At 53.5% G+C, this 18,702-nt stretch overlaps 2 protein-coding genes and 1 long non-coding RNA gene across 4 annotated transcripts in view; 1 reads left to right on the forward strand and 2 right to left on the reverse strand.

Annotated features, from left to right (window-relative positions):
• Nucleotides 1-3,409, reverse strand: part of Megf6 (multiple EGF like domains 6) — a 103,136-nt gene extending 99,727 nt beyond the window's left edge. For both annotated transcript variants that reach the window (XM_076933621.1, XM_076933620.1), the window contains exon 1: nucleotides 3,014-3,409. In XM_076933621.1, the coding sequence (XP_076789736.1) occupies nucleotides 3,014-3,132 (119 nt within the window). In that variant the 5' untranslated portion in view covers nucleotides 3,133-3,409. The remainder of the gene's footprint in view (nucleotides 1-3,013) is intronic.
• A 6,215-nt stretch (nucleotides 3,410-9,624) lies between these two features.
• Nucleotides 9,625-15,405, reverse strand: LOC143442261 (uncharacterized). The gene is made up of 2 exons (XR_013110287.1): nucleotides 15,024-15,405; nucleotides 9,625-10,334 (listed from the first exon to the last, which is right to left on the reverse strand). It is a non-coding gene; the product is annotated as an uncharacterized LOC143442261 (long non-coding RNA).
• On the forward strand, nucleotides 15,401-18,609 carry Tprg1l (tumor protein p63 regulated 1 like). The gene is made up of 4 exons (XM_034503461.2): nucleotides 15,401-15,739; nucleotides 15,828-16,004; nucleotides 16,649-16,802; nucleotides 17,470-18,609. Exons 1-4 carry the CDS (start codon nucleotides 15,465-15,467, stop codon nucleotides 17,662-17,664), a joined length of 801 nt encoding a protein of 266 aa, XP_034359352.1. The 5' UTR covers nucleotides 15,401-15,464; the 3' UTR covers nucleotides 17,665-18,609.
• Nucleotides 18,610-18,702: the final 93 nt, after the last annotated feature.

Consider the following 18,702-nt stretch of genomic DNA (forward strand, 5'->3'; position numbering starts at 1 on the left):
CCCAGCTGCAGAGCCATCTGCTGAAGGATGGAGTGAGGCTCCAGGAAGCTGGCAGTCTTTGCAGGAGCTAAGGGATGCGCATGGCCGTGACACCCTTCACCAAGGTGTGTAAGTGGGAGTCACACTGTCCCTGTAGCTTCAGGGGGAGGATTTGTCTATACCTCCCTCGGTTGGCCTCGTGGCTCACCTCTGAGCATACTTCCCTGGCCTTCGTACAGCTGGCACACTGCAAAGTGTCAGGCTTTGGGGATAGGAGCCCAGCGGTTGTCTGGGGCATGTAAACACTGAGAAAAGGCAGATGGGAGACCTTCAGGTGACTCCTGCCAGGCACAAGACCAGCACAGGATGCTCAGCAGACATGCGCTCCTTCCCCTGCTCCTCCGACAAGCCCTTTCCCCCCTGCTTCACAGGCACAGCACCTCCTGTCTTTCGAGGCATCTGGCCATTCACTATCTTAATCTCCTCACATCCTGAAGAGGGGTGTTAGGGGGCTTCTAGAGATAGACTAGAAGAAGCCTCACTCACAGAACGTGGCTGTTTAAGCCCTCAGGGTCAGTATACCCAAGGAGCTCCTTGCAAGATGGAACTTGAGCTGGGATGGGGGGGACTACTGCCTGCCTGGGGAGTAGGAGAGGCAGCCGATTTCAAAGCCCTGGCACTGGCTTTCTTAGCATAGCTGCCCGAAGGGGCTCCAGACTGGGAGAAGAAGCCCTGTGCTTCGAAGCTGTGTGTGAACACGTGGCTGGTGCAGCCTCAGGCAGAGCTGGTCGGAGCTTCAACACATGGACAACCCCTCTCTCCATCCTCAACAGGGCTGCAGGAAAGCCTTAAGCAGCCATGCCAACCCTACACTGTTCGGCAATCATTGCCATCCCCAGCCGAAGCAGGCAAGTCATACTTCCTCCAAGCTGAAAAGTCGCTTAGAGGCAAAAACAAGTAGGTGGTCACGCTCCACCCACTGACTCTGAGCACCCACGGTCAGCTGCAGCCAGAGAATCACCCACACTGTTCCAGCAGACTCGTGAAGGTCTACAGGGCACCTGGGATGAGACTGAGAGCTGCCCTACCCCTAGAGCCTGCAGAGGCCCATGGCTTGCACACCAACTGTAGGGGGCTATGGACTGGAGGACAAAGTACCACGAAAACTCTCCAGTTATCAGTTCAGGAAAACTGGCCAAAGAGGTGCAGCAGCTGTGCCAGGCCCTGCCAGCTCATCAGAACTCCCCAGGAGAGAAAGGCAGCAGGGCAGAGAGGACCAGCCAAGAAGAAGTATTTCCTAGGGTCCTGGCTGCCTTCCCAGTACCCCTCCCCTGCTCCTCTGAGTTTCGGGGAGCTAAGAGCAAACCTTCAAGGACACCTCAGAAAGCCTGTCCTCATGACTTCCACCTGCTGTGTGTTCAGCAGATTAACCAGCTCCTCCTACAAAGCCCAGGGAGACATCACCACCAGTCTGGCCGAATGTAACTGCCTCACTGGCCCAGTCAGCTAAAGTCCATGTGCAGATGCCCAAGAGATGTAGGTCTGGGGAAGAGAGCCAGGGTTCTTGCCCAACCTGGAACTCAGACCCACCTAAAGTGGACAATCTGAGAACAGAGGCGTGTTGGGACACAAAAAGGCCACCAAGTGGGTCACAGGTTGCAGAGCATCAAGAGGAAGAAAGGACAGTCTCTCCCAATACCCAGCTACCCATTCACAGCTAATTCCAACAGCTTTTTCAACAGCTAAAGGCTTCCTGGGCCCAGGTGAACAGGACACAGCAGCAAGCCCTTGGCTCCACTCCCAGGGAGAGCAGCAGGAGTGTACAGAGCTGGGTGGGGGACCCATAAAGGGCGAGCAATAGTTTCCACAGGTGCCAGATTGCATCCACCCACCTAGAACCTCAGGAAGCCTGTGTCTACAGCCCCTCTCAACCATGGAAGGGACAAGCAGGCTGGCAACCCTAGCCTACTATGCTAATTGCAATTACCATTCTAGGACTGAAGTTTCCTTTGAGCAAGCTCAGTTAAGAGAAATGAGCAGCAGAAGTCGGGGACACAGGTTGCTTCTGTTCATGGGCGAGAGGACCCCACCTCAGATCCAGCTCTCCTTTGTAATGGCCACAAAGACCAAAGCAAGACCCAGGGAGGAGGTCCCGAGGGCACCTGTCCCAGTAGGAAGCTTGTCTTCTCTCTATCAGTGCCTCTATCTATCAGTGCCAGCCCTGGACAGAAGCAGCAAGTCTCTTCTGTGGGTGAAAGGGTGCTCGAACTAGCAGAGAGGAAGCCCCAATTCCCGGCCTGAAGGGTCCCTTGTCCACTCCCCATACCGACCCAGCAGCCTTGCCAAGTTCACAAGACTCCACCTTGCACCCTGCGGGGAAGGGCTGGTGGGGGCGGCAGGCCTCTCTTCCGTACACCTCATCCACTCTTGGTCTCACTTCGCACCAGTTTTCCTTTGAGGCCAACAGAGGGATCACTTTGCAGTTTAAGAGAGACCGCTAACCGGCCTATTGGGGAATCATCTTTCAAAATTAAATCCGTCGCCGCTGGCTCCCTGACCCTCTCTCTTCCTGCCCATTCTAGTACTGAATTCCTTCTCCCGAGGCCCCAGAGCGCACGTGTTTAACACACAAAACAGTTCTGGCAGCCCCCTCTGAGCACCCCCGCCCCTGCGCAGGCCCCCAGACCCCAGGAGACCAGCTTGGGGAGGAAGTGGGACCAGGCTGCTTCCTCTCGGCCGCCTCCAAGCCCGCTCCCCAGCTGGACCCTGCGCCGCAGGGGCTTGGATTCCTCACCTCTCCTGAGTTCGTCATCTGTCTAAGTCTGCAGGACCCTTACTGCAGAGGCGGGAACCCGGAGGCTATGGGCCCTGCGGCAGACTCGAGGGCCCCAAATCCAATCCAGGACCCCGGGTCTAGACCATCCCCTCCTCAGTTAAAGCAAAGAGCCCATTGTTCTGTGGCCCCAGGGACAAAGCCCTGAGCTCTGTCCGGGTCAGCATCGCCGCCAGGAGCCTCGCGACTCGCGCTACTCACATGCTCGGCTGCAGCGGGCGCGGGGGAAGCGGCTGCGAGGCTGCAGGCACGGCGGGGAGTAGCAGCAGCGCCAGGGCCACCACGCGCCAAGCCGCCCTCGCCTCCACCCGGACAAGCATAGTGCGCGCGGTCGCGCTCCCACTAGGTCCTCGGCTCTACGACTCACAGGCGGCCCTTGTGGCCCAGAGACCCTGTCTTCACGCGCGCCATACCCCGGGGGATAGCGGAGCAACGCAACCCAGCTGCACCAGGTGCGGGGCGCAAGGTTCCCGCAGGTGCGGATGGGGCAGTTGCCCGGAGCTCCGAGACCTTAGCGCTCCGCTTGGCGCGGCCAGACACTTGCCAGGAGTGATGGAGAGCAAACTCGGAGCGGGACTCCCCAGACGTCAGGCCCGCCCGCCGCACGCCCCCCTGTCCCGACCCCAGCCCCCTCCCGAAACCGCTCCCGCCCCTTTTCGGCCCCACCCCCAGCCCAGGCCACTCCCGTTCCGCCTTCGGCCCCGCCCAGACCATCCCAATAGGGAGAGCCCACTTCCAGCCCCGCTTCAGCCCCTCCCCTCTCTGGCTCCTGGTCCAACCTTTAAGACTAAGCTCGCTTCCCAGTACTTTCCTCTGCATCTTTCCAGCTTCACTTGCGCACCCTCTCCCTGCGCACCTCCAACCGAGAGTCCCAGGTCTGACCCCATCCAAGTGAACAATCCTGTCGGGTCTGCGCGCCCCACACCTCGTAAACACCGCTCTATCCTGAGACCTCTGCAAGGCACCCTTGGCTTCTCGTCGTGGCGCTTCAATCACCTTCCCTTGGCGCCCCGCCACCGCTGTCCCAGAAATAGGGAGGGATTGGAGAGTGGGGGTTGGGGGTAGCCTCTGAGTGCCTCTGGGCACCTCCTTTGGGTACTGATTTTATAGGAAACACACCACCCTCTTTCGTATTTTGTGCTGAGCAGCATGGGGATGGAGTGGGCGTGTAGGTCCCACCAGGCACCTACAATGGTCTAGGAGGCGAGGCAACTTCCTGCTCCGGGTATCTGTTGTCCTTTAAGCCTGGTTTTGGTTTGATGTGACTTTCTCCGCGTCTAGGGACAGACTGACCAGAGCTAGACGTGGAGTCTCTGAGGTCAGGACTCACCACACACTCAGAGGGACTCTTAGTGAAGTTGAGCTGGGAGAGTCCCATGAGAGCACAGAGCGGACCTCACTAGTTGCAGATGGCTGCGTGAAGATCAGCCCCTCCCTGCTTGTCCAGCTGGAGAAGTGCGCCTGCCTTTACCTGATGGGCAGACCTAGCCTACCCTCTTTCGAAGACTTCCCTCCTCCCAATTCCTCCACCGTTCCCTGAGAAGTGAGGTAGGTGTTCCAGCCTCCCCTTCCCCTGAAGCAAGTGCTTGAGGGGGCCTCTGGCTGGGGGACCTGGAAGTGCCCGCTGCAAAGCTATCGTTTCAGAAGACTGCAGTCACATAACTGGGCAGGCGCTATCAGCTCGGACCTGCTGCTGGCCCAGACCGGGAACAGCGGGACAAGGAAGGGAGCAGAGCCTGCCTCCTGCTTCCGTTTAGAAGACTCAGGCTGCAGATCTGAGCAGTAAACATAGAGGAGCCTGGCCTCGGGGGAAATAGAGAAGGGAGGGAGGAACAGACAGATACTGGATGGCAATGGGTCCTGGAACTTACTACGTGATGCCCCAAACAGGACCCCAGTTTGCCCTGCACTGTTCTGCTGAATCTTACCCTTCTGCCCAAACCCATCAGCAGACCCTCCCTCCCTGGATCTCAGTAGCAGAGGCTGACCCAAGCCCTCTTTAGGTGACTCTAAAGTACTGGTCTCCCAAGCGTCTACACCCAAGAATTCATCCCATATTCCACCTCAGCCAGAGGCTCCCACTGTGGGGAAGTACAAGGTTGTGCATCCTGGAGCCAGGAACTGTGCACCAGCCCCACATGCTTATGCCCATTCCTCTGTACCTCTTTCTCACCGGGAGCTGGCTTGTGTGCACGAGGGGATATGGACCTGAAGAAAGCTCACCACCTCCTCTGTGGAACTGTACCCTAGGACCAGAGTCTGGGGGTGAGTAGGTGAAAGATAAATCTGCCTCACAATTTTCTCTGTTCATCGGAAGGAAGCAGGCATCACGTAGTAAGTTCCAGGACCCATTGCCATCCAGTGTCTGTCTATTCCCCCTCCCTTCTCTATTTCCCCTGAGGCCAGGCTCCTCTGTTTGGAAAGAGAACCTCTAGGTGGGGTGGCTGGGCTTTTAGTATCCTGAAACCTATGTGGAGACCTTACTGAAGAGGGACAATAGGAAGTGGAATGGTTTTGCTAATTTTACAAAGGTGCGTGGCCTCTTGCATGAATTCCAAAGCCCCTTCAACTTGAAGGTTTCCCTGCATCAAAGGCTCACTGACCCTAGGCTATTCTCTCTCTGCCCACGCCCTGGCCAGGCATCAGCTTTCTCTGCCAGGTGAAGAAGAGTCCTGGCAGGTGTCAGGCAGACAGGATGCCAGGTGCTTCCTGTTGGAGTCCCTGTGGTTAGGTTAAGACAGGCTAGGTGTGTCCTTTCCCAGCTGTTATTTAAAGTAGGGGGAGTACACATGGGCAGGCTGGCATCTGTCCAGTATCCCCAGACAGAGTCCTTGTTCCTGGACAGGTGTGGGTAGATGAAGCATGGACCACACATCTCCAGGCAATCTCATCACTCAGATGTTGGCTGAAGTCTCTCCCCAGCCCCATTCCTGGTCCAGTCTGGCTCCTCGGAGCATGTGTGATGATGGTTGAGCATCTGATTGCCCAACACAATGGGGGAGCAGAGAGGACAATTACAGTCTGTCATTTAAAAAGTAATCAGGACCTGAGGATATGACTCCATTGGGAGAGTGCTTGTGTAGCATGGTTTCCTAGGTCCAATCTCCAGCACCCCACACTTGGCCCTGGGAAGTAGAGGCAGGGTGAGCCGAAGTTCAACACCATCCTGGGTTAGATGAGACCTTACCTCACAAACAAACAAACACCCCACAACACTAGAAGTCAAACTGCAATGTATTTAATACAGTTCTACAACTCACAGCAAGCATGTTGTATTTCACCCCTAATAAATTAAACGTAACAAATACTCTCCAAAGATTAGCCACCTTGTTGCCTTTTCATGATGAAGCGACAGCTGGTCGGACACGATTATTTCAAGTTGTGTCACGGGCTGGAATGACAGTCACAACGTGGTTAATGAGGCAGTTCCATGAGGTGTGCACTTGGTATGTTTCTCTATCATTCAGAAATAAGTATAGAGGTGTGGCGAGGCGGAGGGGTGGGGAGGCCACGCTCCAGCTTCATCAGGTACTTGCATCACAACGTCCTTATGGAAACATGCGTGTGAAAATAAAGCACTTGGCTCAGAAAGGTGGCTGTTTGCTCTGTTGTTGAATCTGCTGTGTGTATTTCTCATGTGGAATCTGTCCCTGTGTCTGCCGTTCAGAGTGGCGTTCAGAGAGAGGATGAGCGTCTAGCTGGTCACCTGGATACCACTGATACCATATTCTCTCCTAGCTCAACACATACAGCACCTGCTTCTGGGTATTTCTAATGATTGCATCCAGAATTATTGTACCAGTTGTCTTTCCTTGCTGGAATAAGACAGAGCAAGGGTGGACCACTGAGACACTCATGATAGTTCTGGATAACAGCTTTACATAGCTGTATCCATAGGTCCTGAAGTCCGTTACTTTGTTTCCCCTGCAAAGGCTGAAAATACTTTTTTAAAAATTAGACTCATTTGTTTATTAGGTATCACATGTGCTGCTGTGAACGTGTGTGGATCAGAGGACAACCTGATAGAACTGGTCCTTTTCCTCTATGATGTGTGTCATAGGGGTCAAACCCAGGTCGTTAGGCTTGTCAACAGTCGCCTTTGCCTGCTGAGCCATCTTGTTGGTCTTATAATGGTAATCCTTGGTCATTGTTCCAAATTAATTTAGAGGTTAATCTATCCAGTTCCTGTCAAGTTACATTGGAATTTAGCTGCAACTGCCTTAAATGTGTTAAGAGTTTCAGGATATCAGCAGTAACTGGACTGTTGGCATGGCGCCCTCTTGTGGGCATTGAACATATTACCGGCCACAGTGCTGGCTTCTGGAGGCGGGTGGTCCATCAGGTCCATCGTTTATTTAAACTAGTCACATGCCACATTCTACTTTAGGGTCTGAGCAGTCCATTCACGGGGTAACGATTGGATTTGCCCTTGGGTCTGGAAAGATAAACCAATGGTTAAGAGAGCTGAATGCTCTCCTAGAGGACCTGGGTTTGATTCCCAGAACCCATATGGCAACCCAATGCTCTGTAACTCCAATTCCTAGGGATCCAATGTCCCCTTCTGAGCCTCTGTGGACACCAGGCATCACGTGGAACACAAATATATTTATTAAAACAAAACACTAAAACACACACACTTTTTTTTTTTTTGAGACAGAATTTCTCTGTGTATCCCTGGCTGTCTTGGAACCCTCTTTGTTGACCAGATTGGCCTTGTCATGGTTTGAATATGCCTGGCCCAGGGAGTGGCACTATTTGGATGTGTGACTTTGTTGGAGTGGGTGTGTCACTGTAGGTGTGGGCTTTAAGACCCTCCTCCTAGCTGCCTGGAAGTCAGTCTTCTAGCGGCCTTCAGATGAAGATGTAGAACTCTCATCTCCTGTACCATGCCTGCCTGGATGCTGCCATGCTCCCATCTTGTTGATAATGGACTGACTCTCTGAACCTGTAAGCCAGCTCCAATGTAATGTTGTCCTTATAAGAGTTGCCTTTAACTAAAAGATCCACCTGCCTCTGCCTCTGCCTCTGCCTCTGCCTCTGCCTCTGCCTCTGCCTCTGCCACTGACACTGCAACTGAATCGGCCTCTGCCACTGACTCTGCCTCTGCGTCTGCCGCTGCCTCTGCCGCTGCGTCTTGACTGCTAAGATTAAAGCCATGCACCACCATGCCTGGCCTACATATATATTTATTTATTTAATCCTGAGCTTTCACAAAATGTGTGGCATTCACACCAGGCCAGATTCCTCAGCCCACCCTGCCACCATGCTTCCCACCTGTAGGAGGAGCTAAGGTGGGAGGAGTAAGGAGAAGAAGAGGAGAAGGAAGAGGAGGAGCTAGGAGACAAGGGAGAATGAGAGAGGGCACATGGAGGCTGATGTTCGCTTGTCTCTAGCAGTCAAAGGTAGTTGGTATATCTAGGTTGGGTATTGGGTTACACCTCTGATTATGTGGGCATCTTGTTATTGATCATTACCAAATTTATAAAGCCTTTGGATAATCTAAGCATTAGTCTCATGTGTACCAAGCCCGTGTGGTTGGTGGGATGGTCTGGGCACTGCCCAGCCTTGCGGAGACAGCGTGGAAGATTGGCAGAGCCATCTCCCATGCTGGCGTCTCATGGGTGGCAGGGCTGGTGTTTCTGGCTGGCAGCGTGCACGTGGTCTCTGGCCACGGAACATGGCAGCTGAGCTAGACAGAGCCACCGCAGCTTAGATAGCTTCACCAGTGGCCGATTTAAAATAATTACCACAGCACCCACCCAGCACTGTGCTAAAATGTTACTGAGTCACAACCCTGGTGACACTCTGGGTTGGACTTTGTTGGGAGGTCCATCCCAAAGAGACAAGAGGCAAGGTTGTAGTTCCATTTTTTTTCACACTGGAGAACAACTGCTCTCATTTTCCTAAAAAGCACTTTTTTTTTTTTCCTCACTAGCCTTGGCTGTGCTAGAGCTTACTATGTAGACCAGGCTAACCTTGAATTCACAGAGCTCTGCCTGCCTCTCCCAGTTGCATGGATTAGAGGCCCACGCCATTGTGCCCTGAGCAGACAATATTTTTCGCTCTTCTTGTCTCGTTCTCTGCAGGAAATAATTAGAATAGTCTTTGGCTTGAGGAAAAATAATGTGGGGAGGAAGAGGACTCAAACCACAGCGTTAATTTCCAAAGCAAACCGCTCCCTCCTTTCCTAGAACCATGTTGGCCGCCCTGCTCTCCAGCCTGATGCATCTCAGAGCTGGAAGAGAGAGCCCTCCAGACAGAAACCCAAAGCATCCCAGCAGCTACAGGGGCATCAGCTGCTGAGCCAAAGGCCACCATCCCACGAAAACAATCTATTGTTTTGTCTGAGTCTTCACGGTTGTTTCTAACAGGTGAGAGGCTATCCTAAGTGATACCAAAGGTTGGCTCTACAGCTCCATCACGCCTGTCTTTGATCCCAGTACTCCATCAAGGAGGCTGGGGCAGAAGGATCAGGAGTTTGAGGCTGACCTGTGCAACGTGTTAAGACCCTCTCTCATAAAGCAAAAAAGAAACAGACACCTAAAGTATCTTCAGGTACTCAGATGCAGTGTGTTGACCACAGTCAGCTGTTTGCCGATGGAATCATTAAGTAACCAGAATCTGGCAGAAGTCAGGGACAGACGGGGATATTCTCTTGAGAGCAAGGCACACACCTAATGCCCCATCCAAACGCCAAACACCAACTCATTTAGAAGCCTGTGGCTTGCCCAATCTCACACCCATTCCCAAAGCTCCAATCCTGCTGTGAGAGAGAACCCAAAATGAAAGACTGCCGTGATGAAACACCATGATCGAAAGTGACTCGAAGAGGAACGGGTTTATTTCTTCTCACAACCCTCGGGTCACAGTGTGTCACCAAGGGAAGTCAGGCCAGGAACTTGAGGCAGGAATCTGAAGGCAGGAACTGAAGCGGAGGCCGAGGAGAAATGCTACTTGCCGCTGCATTGCTTCACATGGCTTGCTCAGCTTTTCTTATACAACACAGGACTGCCTGCCCTAGGGTGGCACCACCCACAATGGGCTGGGGTCCCCCACCCCATATCACTCACCAATCAAGAAAATGTTGCACAAGTTTGTCCACAGGCCTGTCTGGTCCGGGCCACTTTCCTAACTGAGGTTTCCTCTTCCCAAATGACTCCAGACAGTATCAAGTTGATACAATGCTATACGGCTGACTACTGTCCAGCCTGGCCCGGCCCACCCCCGCTCTTCACCGTATATCAACTCTTTACCATGGGGACGGCAGGGAGGAAGGCCTGGGGTGGAGGAAGGCAAGCCTGTTGGATGTTTACCCATCCCTGCAAGCAAGAATGCCATCTGTTCCCATGACAGGCTGAGGTGTGGGAGAGATGGCTCATCTGGAATCGACAGCCTCCCTGTGAAAGTCCCAGTCTTCATGCCCACATCCTCCAGTGGGGCCTGATTTGGAAACAGGGTCTTTGGGGAAGTAACTGAGAGAGGGACCTCAGATTAGATCATCCTGGGTTATCAGAACAGGTTCCTGTAGGAGAACAGAGGAGGAGATGTGAGAGGGGACATCAGGGAGACACCTGTGAAGATGGGGGCTGGGTGATAGGGACTGCAGAGCCACCAAGGCTGGAGAGAAGTCTGCATGGCTCCACCTCAGGCTTCTGGGGCCCAGGGCTCCGAGGCAGTGCACGTCTGTGGGCTTAGCTGCTAGCCTGGGGTGGTATGTACAGCAGCAGCAGCAATCTAATGCAAACTGTACACTGGGCAGATTGTCCTGTGGAAAATATGGATGCCTAGAGAGGGCCACTGGCTGCTTGCCTGCCCTGGAGCAGCCAAGTCCCTCAGCTTCTCTCTGCAAGACCTGCCCCGGGACAGCAGAGGTTTCTTCTGGGACCACATGGGGGGACATAGAGCTATCTACTAGGGCACACCATGTGTACTGGCTGGTTTTGTGTGTCAACTTGACACAAGCTAGAGTTATCACAGAGAAAGAAGCTTCAGTTGAGAAAATGCCTCCTTGAGATCCGGCTGTATGGCATTTTCTCAATTAGTGATCAAGAGGGGAGGGCCCACTGTGGGTGGTGCCATCCCTGGGCTGGTAGACTTTTTCTGTAAGAAAGCAAGCTGAGCAAACCAGCTTGGTAAGAAACATCCCTCTATGGCCTCTGCATCAGCTCCTGCTTCCTGACCTGCTTGAGTTCCAGTCCTGACTTCCTTTGGAGATCAACAGCAATGTGGAAGTGTAAGCTGAATAAACCCTTTCCTCCCCCAACTTGCTTCTTGGTCATGGTGTTTGTGCGGGAATAAGAACCCTAAGACATGATGCATGGACAGACTGGGCATATTGTAGGATCTCAGCCTTTGCTTGCCATGCCTGTCAGAATCCGAGAGGGTGCCTCAGATCCTTTCAAGGTCTCAGTGTGGAGGTATGGCTGTAGCTGTTGGCAGAGTTGCTTGTTATACACAAAGACCTGAGTTCAATCCACAATTCTATATAAAACCTGGGATACATGAGGGTTAATCTAAAAAATAAGTATTAAAAAAAAAAAAAGACCTGGCCCAGGTTCCTCCCCACTTGCTCAAGGGAACCAGAGGTTCCTTCTGAGACCACACTGGTCTACTGGTGGACACGCCTTGCATAAGGTCAGGCCTCCTCACTGAACCAGGCAGACCCTGAAGCGCTGGTCGGCTCCAGACTCTTGGACTCAGTGGGACATGGAATAAAATCATCCTCTTGGTGGTGTGGCAGCTGTTGGAAAATTACCATAGAAACAATTTGAGGGCCACCCAAGGCTGCAGTCAGGCTGATCTGATTTCCCATAAGACCACACTGTCTGGAGCTGGTGTCTTTATACCCACAGTCCTGTGTGTTAGGAGCTGGTCTCTTCCTCACTTGTCATGTATGTATGCACATGTGTGCATTTAACTCATTTTTTAAAAAATTGTATGTATGTACATCTCGCAGAGTGTGTGGAGGTCAAAGGACAATTTGCATGGGTTACTTCTTTCCTCACCACCATGTGGGACCCCAGAATTGAACTCTGGTCATCAGGTCTGGCAGCCAAGACTTTTGTCTGCTGAGCCATCTCTCCGGTCTGGGAAACAGGTTCTCTTCTCAGTTACCTCTGCATCTGTTGTGGATGCTCTGACTCAGTTACTAAGGGCAACACTGAAAGCACCATCGCAGAACTTGGAGCAGTGCAAGGAATGCCTTCTGTGGCAAGCTCCCAGAGGTGCACATACCCTGTGCACAACCCAAAGGGCAGCTGGTTCTGGAAGGACCACACACACAACTGTCCTCATGTGTTGGGGAGAAGGCTGATGCCAGCTCTGGAGGAGCCCCATGCAGCTCCAAGAACCCACCCCAGGATGCTCAGGATTCTCAGGTATCAAAGGTGGGGTACAGTCTTAGGTTGAAGTATCCCAAGTGGCAGAGCATGTGAGAGACCTGGGATCCACTCTTGACACCTCAAACAAGGGGTAGGGGTGAAGGGTGGGAACCCATTGGATTTGCAAAATGCTAAATCACAGTATCAGGAAATGAAGACAAGAATCTACTTTTTATAGCTGAGGTTCTGAGTCTTCTACAGGAAGATAACATTTTCACCTAGGACTTTAAAACATCCCATATCTGCCAAGCTCTGACCTTCCCCGGGAGGCTGCGTGTGGGTAGTTGCGCCATCTGCTGACCACTTTGGGAACAGCCTCTTAAAAAATCCCTGGAAAAGGCTACTGGGCCTCAGAACCAACCCAACCTCTGGGCCTGGGATACCAGAATACCATACTCCTTAGTCACAGTCATCAAGCCTTGCTCCTTGTCCCCGCTGTGACCTGTGTCCACACGTGGAGTTATCTAAATGTTTCACTGCTTGCACCTGTATGAACACCACCCCCTTACCAGCTGAATTATGTACCTGCAAAAGATACATGCAAGTCCCAACCAGTATCCATGACTGTCGCCATCTTTGGAAAAGAGTCTATGAACATGATCAGGTCAAAAGGAGGTCATTAGGGTGGGCCTGTGCCAATGTCGGGAACCCTTACAAACAAAGTGACGATGACTGTGGAGAGTCAGCCAACGGGGAGAGGCAGCCATAGGCTGAGGGACATCCAGAGTGGCTGGCAACACCAGAGGCTGGTAAGGCAGAGGAAGACATATGCCTTCAGGTGCCAGAAGGACAGACAGACAGACAGACAGACAGACACACACACACACACTGTGGTTCTGGCAGTCTGGTCTCAGCAACCTCACTGCATGCTTCAGATACTTCCAGCAAGCCAGTTCTGTGGTCTGTCCTAGAACCCACAGGGCAGGGTCTTTGGATGTTCCTCGTTCCCTTCCATTTCAAACTGCTTCCTGCATAATTGCTCTGCACCTTGTCCCAAGCAGAGGGGGCCATCTTCCCCGCAAGGCCAACCGTAGCTCTCGCCTCTGGATCAGAATGTCCTGTGTGCCCGAGCTCACTGTTGTCTCCCTGGCAGGGACTTCAGCATTGGTTTGTGGTTGGCTGGGCTGGAGCTCAGGCTCTGATAGACCCTTCCCTGTAGACTTGGCTAGGGCTGCCTACCCCTAATCCCACAACCTTGGTCCCCAACGCTCTAAGTTTTCATCCACCCAAACACTTCCTGTCTCGTTTGTAACCTTGGGAACAAGGCTGTCATTTTCAGGGCCTTGTATAGGACACTTTGGCAGCCGCCCCACAGCACCTCCCGACATTAAAGAGTAGTGTTCGCTGTAGCTGCAAGCATGTGGAGGCAGGGGTAGCTTGGCTGTCTCCTCTCCAACTAACCAGGAGCCCAAGGCCCAGGGCCAGGGTGGGGCTAGAGCACAGGCCAAAGTTCAGAAGGACCAAAGTTCTAGCTAGTCCTGTGTTGATGTGACAGGGTGATGTCATCTGAGATGGGGACCTGCTCACACACCTTGGTAAGAACACCGAGGTCCAACTTGGTGAACTAGTGGATTTGTTGGGGTTAGAGGACTATGGGTGAGGGGTTACTTAGAGCAAGGGTAACTCACAGGCTGATGTGAAACCCCACTAGTGTTGATGTGGACTCCGAAAGCAGGAGCCCTGGAGCTTTCAGAGGGGCTTGTAGGCAGCCAGGCGGGTAAGTCTCCCCTTCAGCAGTTCTTACTGCTTATGTACCCCTGGGAGGGACTGGTCATTGCGGCTGGTCAATTTCAGGGACTTCCTAAGTGTTAACGAGCTTCCCTCCAGATTCCGGAGGGACTGTGTTCATCATCGGTGCTGTGTGGCTGCAGGCACTCACAGGACAACCCTAAACCTGTCTCTTCAACCCTAGCGTGTACAAGAGTGGGAGGAATCCTGCCACGGTTAGAGGGCCCAATATGCCCATCATAATCAAGGGGCTAGAATCACAAACCTTCCTGAATACAGCTTCCACATACACCTGTGCACACAGATACACACGAAGCAGTATGACAGGTGCACACAGGACTGAAACAAAAAAAAGAAGGCAACAAACACAGATCCCTGGTAAACTGCAAGTCTTACCCAGGGAGGTGTTCTGAACCAGGAACCCTTAATTGAACAGTATACTGGAGGCAAAAGGCTTTGGGGTGGCGGTGGGGGTGGGGTAAGAGGGAACCTGGCAGGAACAGGGAAGCCACAGATGACCACTTGGGTGAGGATTTGAAGACAGTGCAGTGGAGCATGGCATGAAGGCAGCTGGGCTCCTAGAAGGTAAGCTGAGTCCAGGACTGTGTCCAGCGTCTGGACACATGGAGTGCCCTGGGTCAAGAGAAGGCCAGGGATGTGACCGATATGAACTCTTTACATACATCATTCAGTTAAAGGGGGCCATTATCCCACTGTGAACCTGCTGGGATGGAGGAAGTGGGCTAGGAAGGGCTTCTCTCCCAGGAAGGAACCGCGGGGCCCAAGAGCACGCAACAGCGGTTCCTTCCAACCCTCCGAACAGCAGCACTCTTCGGTGACGTGGTAGCTTACCTGTATCATGCCCAATATGAACAAATGTCTGACATTCACCTCTGAACTGCACACACTCCTATCTCCAAGGTGTGCACATACCCTATAAATCCACACCCCCAAGGTGCCCACACCCAAGGAATGCTCCTGAGAAGCCCCTCTCTGAGGTGCCCCGACACAGGGTGTCCAGAATCCTCAGACGCGCACACACCCACGCCCACACCTCCCCAGGCACGCACACCTCCGCCTAGCGCCACAGCCCCAAAGCGCACCGTAACCCCGGAGAAGGTGAAGGGCATGGAGCCAATGCGAGGACACACTGTCGGGGCAACGCCCCTCGCGCAAGCCCCACAAGCGCCGCCTTCGGCGCGCGTCCTCGGCGTCCCTTTCCCCGGTTCTCAGCCAGGAAGCCGCGACCTGCATTTCTTCCTCGCCTTTTCTGTCCAGTAAACAGGAAGTGGCTACTCGCGTGGCGGCCGCTTCCGGCCCGGGTGGGGCCGCCATGCTTATGAACGGCAGTACTCTAGAGCCAATCACAGAAGACGGCTAGGAAAAAAGCCAATCGTGAGGCGCGACCGCCCAGAGCCGGAGGCGGGTCCAGAAGGCGGGATCTTAGCGGCGCAGCCAATCACAGGGCGGGCGAGGGAGGGCGGGGCGCGGCCGGGCTGACGGCGGGGCGGAGGCCGTCGGTGGAGCCGGCCGGTGGCGGCGCGATGTTGCAGCTGCGGGACACGGTGGACTCGGCGGGCACGAGCCCCACGGCGCTGCTGGCGGCCGGCGAGGATGCGGGCGCGGGCCGGCCGGGGGCGGGCACGCCGCTGCGCCAGACGCTGTGGCCGCTGAACGTCCACGACCCTACACGCCGGGCCCGCGTCAAGGAGTACTTCGTGTTCCGCCCCGGCACCATCGAGCAGGCGGTGGAGGAGATCCGCGCCGTGGTACGGCCCGTGGAGGACGGCGAGATCCAGGGGGTGTGGCTGCTGACCGAGTAAGCCGGCGCGAGGGGGCCGCGGGGGACACCGGGTGGGGGCGGGCGGGCGGGGCCCTTGGTGATGGGCGGCCCCTCTTCCCTCCAGGGTGGACCACTGGAACAACGAGAAGGAGCGGCTGGTGCTGGTCACCGACCAGTCGCTGCTCATCTGCAAATATGACTTCATCAGCCTTCAGTGCCAGCAGGTGGTCAGGGTGGCGCTCAGCGCGGTAGACACCATCTCCTGTGGAGAATTCCAGTTTCCTCCGAAGTCGCTCAACAAGTAGGTGCACCAGCGCACTACACGTCAGGGCCCCAGCGGATCCTGTAAGTGGTATTGTTCCACTCTCTTGTGAGGTAAAGGTCTCATCTTGACAGACCAATGGAAAGGACCTTAAAGTAGAAGCTGGTGATTTCAGGGTGTCCCAGTACCTTCTTGAAAGAGATGCTGGCACAGTCATCCACTCTGCCAGCACTAAAAAATGACTTATTTACATACCGTTAAGATGTATGGAAGCAGAGCTCACTGTCAAAGGTCATGTAGGGAGTCTGGGAATTTTGCCTCCAGCAGGAGGGAGACACAGGGCATGCGCTCAGTTGTACTAAAAATTGGATACATCGCAGCAAAACACCTAACAGCCCGTCTTCGGGGGCTGGTTGGCTTGCTATAAAAGAATTATTTGAATGTAATGGCTACAAACTTAAGCATCATTAGTAACGTTAATAACAAATACGACCATACTGTTTCATAGGCTGTAAACGAGGCTCAGCATCACCAAGACATTAACTTGTTACACTTTGAAAGTGTGTGAAGCTGTTACTGGAAGCCATTGTTACCATTGTTACAGCTTCACCAGCCATCCCTGATACTGGGTGCAATGTTGTATTCCTGTGGTAAGCAAAGGCCTTCTTCCCCTCCCCCACCAGGCGAGAAGGCTTTGGGGTTCGCATTCAGTGGGACAAGCAGAGTCGCCCTTCTTTCATCAACAGATGGAACCCCTGGTCTACAAACATGCCCTATGCCACCTTCATAGAACACCCGATGGCTGGCATGGACGAGAAGACAGCGTCTCTGTGCCATGTAAGCAGAACAAGGCCTGTGGCCCTGGCAGTGTCAGCTGTAGGCCCTGTCAAGTGTGAACCCCGGAAGTGCAGCTCCTGGCACTGGGAAACTAAATGGTGCTGTTTAAGAACAGAGAGTCCCCATCCCATTGCAGGGTGCTGGGTCTGGATTGGGTGGGCGAGTGAGCGAGCGAGTGAGCGAGCATGGGAAGAGCCCACAGTACTGGAGAGGCTTGGCAGGCGCTGAGGGGGCACTACGCACCCTGGACAGTTACAGGAGGGCTGAGAAAGCCCTCCATCTGTGATGCTGTCAGTCAGCGCACAACACACCAGTGCAGGCAGTGTGTGCTGTTAAGAGTGTCACCTGCTTAGTGAGGTGCCACTTCAGAGCATGTGCGTCTGTAAAAAAGATTTACAGCCTGCTGTGCTGGCAGCACTTTGTCTCAGGCTGCCAAGTCCCTTGACTGCATCTTTATAGAGAGACTGGCGCCCTCTAGAGTGGACTTAAGGCAGGTCCCAAGGTGATGTTTGCTCAGGACGAACCACCTGATGACCCAGCTTGTAGAGCCCTGCCTGTCATCAGTGTGTGGTGTGTGGAAGGATTTGAACTTCTCAGCATCGTTTCCCCACGGAGGACTGTTGTCTTAGCTTGAGGTTAAGACTCCATGTTTATTTTCTCTTTAAAGTTGGAAAGCTTCAAGGCTCTCCTGATCCAAGCTGTCAAGAAAGCCCAGAAGGAAAGCCCACTGCCAGGGCAGGCGAACAGCGTGCTGGTGCTGGAGCGGCCCCTCCTCATCGAGACCTATGTGGGGCTGATGTCCTTCATCAACAACGAGGCCAAGCTGGGCTACTCCATGACCAGGGGCAAGATAGGCTTCTAGACAACTACGCCCAGGAAACCAGGGTGGTGGGGACCCTGTGTGCCACCTCACACACCCACTGTGGCTGGAGGGACACGGGCATGGTGGGGACCCCGTGTGCCACCTCACACACACACACTGTGGCTGGAGGGACAGGGGCACTGTCCTGTTGTGTCCTGTTAGAATAGTCAAGTGGATTATTATGTATATTTAGTTGGATATTGGACACCTTGGCAACACGATCTTACGACTCAGCGGCCCCCATAACCACTGTGTTCCTTCTGTAACGCCAAGTCCTCCCTCCAGCATGCTGAGCACGGTGTCCCCGCCCACTTGTGCTGTGTAGACTGCTGAATACAGCTGAGTGCAGTGAACGGCTCTGCACATGCACATGTATTAACTCTCCCCGTCAAGTGCTGTATTTTAAAATTTAGACCATTTTTTCAAAAAGCTAAATACAACAGCAGCCAGCAGACAGGTCACTAAGAAAGACAGTCTGTCTGGCAGCTCCTAGCTCCTACCTTTTTGTGAATATGTTTGACTTAGAATCACACTTTATAAATTAATCCAGGTTGTGTTAATACAGCAATTTTCCTAGGCCCAAAAGGTTACTCTCACAACAGAAGCTAGCCCTTCCAGAAGTCATGGTAGTGGGTTTCTATCATCCTGTCTCTGTTTAAAAGGGACTCAGTAGTTGGGTTTTAAAAGTGCATGCCTATACACAGCCGAGTGTCCTGGAGCTCACTGAGAGCACTGCTGAGCTTCGCACAGCCACACAGCTTGCCACTGTAGCTCTAGCCTCGCAAGTGCACTGTAGATGCTGGCCTGCCACTTTATACCTGTAGCTTTAAGTTAACCAGCATGGATGTGATCAGACTGTCATGGCCTGTCCAAGAGGAGAGGTGACCTCAGATGCACCTGTCTTCAGCCTGTGCTTTTGTTCTAGTAAAGACATTTAAAACCAAATGGAGTCGCTCCTTTTTGAAGTTACTGTTACAAAGACAGTTGTGCCAAAGACTGTCTTGTGGCCTGAGGCCTGCACCTTCTGGCTGGCTGTGG

The sequence above is a fragment of the Arvicanthis niloticus genome, chromosome 5 (assembly GCF_011762505.2).
Source record: "Arvicanthis niloticus isolate mArvNil1 chromosome 5, mArvNil1.pat.X, whole genome shotgun sequence".
In the NCBI taxonomy this organism is placed as follows: Eukaryota; Metazoa; Chordata; class Mammalia; order Rodentia; family Muridae; genus Arvicanthis; species Arvicanthis niloticus.